Raw genomic sequence first — 4573 nt, forward strand, 5'->3', positions numbered from 1 at the left:
ATCTTGCCCTGAATTTCGTAAACTAAACATCCCTGAGCGAACCAAGTTCGTCAAACCAAACGGCTATTGTTCTAATTGCTTAGCTTACAATCACATTCTGAGCAGTTGTTCAAGTGTCTTCCGATGTTATCATTGCAAAAAAAATCATCATACAATGTTACATCCCCCCTCCACCACCAAACCGATTCCCGAAGCACCAGTACGGAATCAGAAATCTAAATCAAATCCAAATGCAACAACCTTGTTGCATACCCAATCAACTGCACCTACCTCCAGTCAAACCCGACATCCAATTTTCGACATCACTGAAGGAAAGGTTTCCTGCGAGGAGGCATCTATTTCTTCGACCGACAGTGATTCTCATATCCAAGCCAACTTTTCAACCAACAACGAAAAGACATTGCTTCCCACAGCCCAAGTACACATCGAGCATTTGGGCCAACTTTTCCCGTTAAGAGCTTTAATAGATCAAGGCTCTCAAAAAACCTTCATCGCGGAAATGGTTCAAAATCATCTAAGACTCCCAACTAATCGAGAAAATTTTTCAGTTACCGGCATGGGTGGAAAGATTGTGGAAAACGCAACACGGGTTTGCAACATTCGTCTCGTAGCCAAACGTCATGACATTCGCATCGATACCAAGGCTATTGTTCTCCACAAATTGACTAGCTTCTTACCCACTTCCCAATTCAAAAAACCCCCACTTTCAGATATAAAAGGTCTGGACCTCGCCGACCCACACTTCTATACTCCCGCTCAGATCGACTTGGTAATAGGTAGCGACCTAATACCTGAAATTCTTCTCGAAGAAGTCCAACACAAAGTTCTTGGCAGCCTTCTCGCGCAAAATACAATTTTTGGATGGTACTTGAGCGGACCATTACAAGCAACAAACTGCTCAACTTTTCACACTTATGTTGCAGAGGATTTGAGCGAAAGTCTTGATTCTCAACTTAAGCGGTTCTGGGAAGTAGAGGAGATCGCTGAATCACATCCTGCTTCAGCAGCAGATGCGTATTGCGAAAAGCTGTTTCACGACACCACCTATCGGCAAACTGATGGACGATATGTGGTCCGATTGCCATTCAAATCGGAATTCTCCTCTAAGCTGTCTCTAGGTCCATCTCGTGCCCACGCAATGAAGCAAGCGATCCGAATGGAGCACATGCTCAATAAGAAACCCGAGCTTAAGAAGGAGTATATTCGGGTCTTAGACGAATATCTGACCTTAGACCACATGAAACCTATCACTTCGGATGAAATTCACCAAAATGATAATTACCACTCCTACTATCTACCCCATCACTCCGTCATTAAACCCGACAGCAAATCCACCAAAGTTCGCGTGGTATTTAATGCTTCCAAACCATCAGCGTCCGGAGTGTCTCTAAATGACATTTTGCATATCGGTCCCACTTTACAAACAGACCTCATGATTGTAATCTTAAATTGGCGTTTGTACAGATACGTCTTTAACGGCGACATCCAAAAAATGTACCGCCAAATTCTGTTGCATGAAGACGATCAACAGTTTCAACGAATTCTCTTCCGTAGAGAAAACGAGACCCAACTTAGAGATTTCGCGCTTAAAACCGTAACATTTGGGGTAAATTGCGCACCATATCTCGCCATCCGTACCTTGCACCAAGAAGCCAAGAGAATTCTAACCGAAGAAACTTATGTCGATGACATACTGACTGACGGGCACGATATTCCTACTTGTCTCACCACACAATCCCAAATTATCCAATGTTTGCTCTCAGCCGGTCTGCCTTTGAAAAAAATAACAGCTAATCACCCCGAACTGCTTAAACACATCCCGACCGAAGATTTGCTCGATTCCAATTTTCTCAAACTTGATTCCTCTAGCTCTACCAAAACTCTTGGCATTCGTTGGAATGCCTTAAACGATGCATTCTCTTATTCAACCGAGCCCATCCAACCAACTACAAGTGCTACTAAGCGGCAAATTTTATCCTCGGTTTCGAAACTTTTTGACCCCGCAGGGTGGCTAGCGCCTATTATTATTCAGGCAAAAATACTCTTGCAGCAGATATGGTTGGATGGCACTGCATGGGACGAATGCGTTAAACCACTCTCACTTCAAAAGTGAAACCAATTCATCTCTGACCTTCCTAGTATCGAGCAAATCCAAATACCAAGATGGACGGAATTTTCACCAAATCAAATAGTCCAAATCCATGGCTTCTGTGATGCGTCGGAGAAGGCATTCTGCGCATCCATCTACATAAGAACTCAGACCGACAACACTATTGCATCTCACCTACTTTTTTCTAAGACTAAATCGCACCATTACAAACAGCAAGCCTTCCACGTCTGGAACTTTGCGGTGCAGTGCTGCTTTCCAAATGTATCAAAAACGTTACCAATCAACTTCCTCTAGGGGAAACAGAAATATTCTTATGGTCAGATTCGTCTATAGTTCTCTCGTGGCTGGAAAAACCTCCATGCGCATGGAAGGTATACGTAGCTAACCGCACCTCTCAGATCATCAACAACGTTGGAAACATCAAATGGAGACACGTATCAACCCACCACAATCCTGCTGACCTAGGAACGCGGGTCTGCAGACCACAGGACTTAATACAAAACTCCCTTTGGTGGCACGGACCAGGCTGGCTCCAGAAACCTCCAGATCAATGGCCAACATCATTTCGTCAAAACGTTGCTCCACTTGAAGAACGAAAAGTTGAAGCTCTTCACACGCTCGAAGAAGAACCTGATCTCTAAAACCGTTTCTCATCCTGGTCAAACACCTTGAGAGTAATATGCTACATCTTTCGTTTCTTTCATCGAACCACTCGAATTCGCATACAGTCCACTTCGATTATCAATCCTGAAACTACGGTAATTACTCAAAGGGAAATTCATTGGGTTAAATCACGCCTCATAAGACTCGTTCAAGAAAGGCATTACCCCAATGAATACGCGAAACTCTCTAACAAACAGCCCATTTCTAAAAGGAGTTCACTATTGACTTTAAACCCCTTTATCGATAAAAATGGACTTGTCAGAGTAAATGGTCGTCTTGCAAATTCGTCACTCTCTTACAATGAAAGACATCCGATCATCATCCCACCATCCTCCAGATTCTGCCACCTATTTCTTCTATTTCTACACAACTTGCTGATGCACGCGGAACACCAACTAATGATCCGAACAGCAAGACAAGAGTATTTCATTCCCAGATTAAAATCACAGGTCAAGAAGTGCATACGAACTTGCAAAACCTGTACTATCTTCAAACAGAGTACGCGTTCACAAATAATGGCAGCATTACCGCCAGAGCGTTCAAGCTTCTCCTTGCCATTCACTCACACCGGAATTGACTTCGCGGGTCCCTTTGATGTTAAGTCATCCACCCTGCGAAAATCCCCACTGCTGAAAGGTTATGTTTGCGTTTTCATCTGCTTCTCAACCAAGGCAATCCACTTAGAGGCGTGCTCAGATCTCTCCACCAAAGCATTCCAGGCAGCATTTGCTCGTTTCGTCGGACGACGGGGTCTACCACAACGCGTATTTTCCGATAATGGAAAAAACTTTGTAGGTGCCAATCGAGCCTTTCAAACTGATTTCAAGAGATTTCTTAAGGAAACATCCGACGATATACGCTCAAAATACAATCACACGGCTTTGAATGGCATTTCTTACCACCAAACGCTCCCCACATGGGCGGCCTTTGGGAGGCGGCCGTCAAAAGTTTCAAATTTCATTTTAAGCGAATTGCTGGGAGTTTCCATTTCACTTTCGAAGAGCTCGCAACTTTACTGGCCCGTATTGAAGCAGTGTTGAGCTCGCGACCTCTCCCACCCATCTCCGACAATCCCCAAGAGCTGTTAGCTCTAACACCTGGCCACTTCTTGCGGGGTGCCCCACTCCTTGCTTCTCAAGAACCCCAGGTCGACAACCTTTCACTACAAAATCGCTGGGAAAAACTCAAATTATTGCATCAGCAGTTCAGTCAAAGATGGAAAGACGAGTATCTGAAAGAGTTGCATCAACGGTACAAGTGGAAACTCCCGCAAAAGAACTTGGCCATAGGCGATTTCGTTGTAATGAAGCACGAGTTGGTACCCCCAAACGAATGGCGTCTAGGCAGGATCGAAAGGGTCTACCACGGGGTCGACAATAACATACGAGTCGCAGATGTGAAAACCCAGTATGGTAACTTTACCCGACCAATCGTAAAATTGTGTCCACTCCCAACACAAGCAACTCTCCCTGATCCCAATGCTACACACCACACTTAGAAACACTTCGCTTGCATTCTAGTCATCCGTCTATAAATCATTCATACTAAAGTCCCATTTATTTACAGGCGAACTCCATCTTCACCGTCTCCAATCCGCAAGCTACCTAATCCACTGGTGCATCAGTGCCAGATCTGCTCCCGGTATCATCCATTGCGCCATTGCCTGACCTTTCTGGCGATGCCTGTTGAGGCTCGCATCCGGTGTGTGGAGCGACACCGCTACTGTCCAAATTGCCTGGCACGGACGCACAGCAGTGTCCGACGATGCCCGTCGCAATGGTCGTGCAGGGTGTGCCGACA

The 4573-nt window shown here is 45.0% G+C and overlaps 1 protein-coding gene across 1 annotated transcript; it reads left to right on the top strand.

Annotated features, from left to right (window-relative positions):
- Nucleotides 1-154: 154 nt before the first annotated feature.
- LOC118753833 lies at nucleotides 155-2113 on the top strand. Its single transcript, XM_036488705.1, has one exon. It carries the CDS (start codon nucleotides 155-157, stop codon nucleotides 2111-2113), a length of 1959 nt encoding a protein of 652 aa, XP_036344598.1.
- The last annotated feature ends 2460 nt before the right edge of the window (nucleotides 2114-4573 follow it).

This window comes from Rhagoletis pomonella, unplaced genomic scaffold (assembly GCF_013731165.1).
Source record: "Rhagoletis pomonella isolate Grant_MI unplaced genomic scaffold, Rhpom_1.0 Rhpom_scaffold_02917, whole genome shotgun sequence".
In the NCBI taxonomy this organism is placed as follows: Eukaryota; Metazoa; Arthropoda; class Insecta; order Diptera; family Tephritidae; genus Rhagoletis; species Rhagoletis pomonella.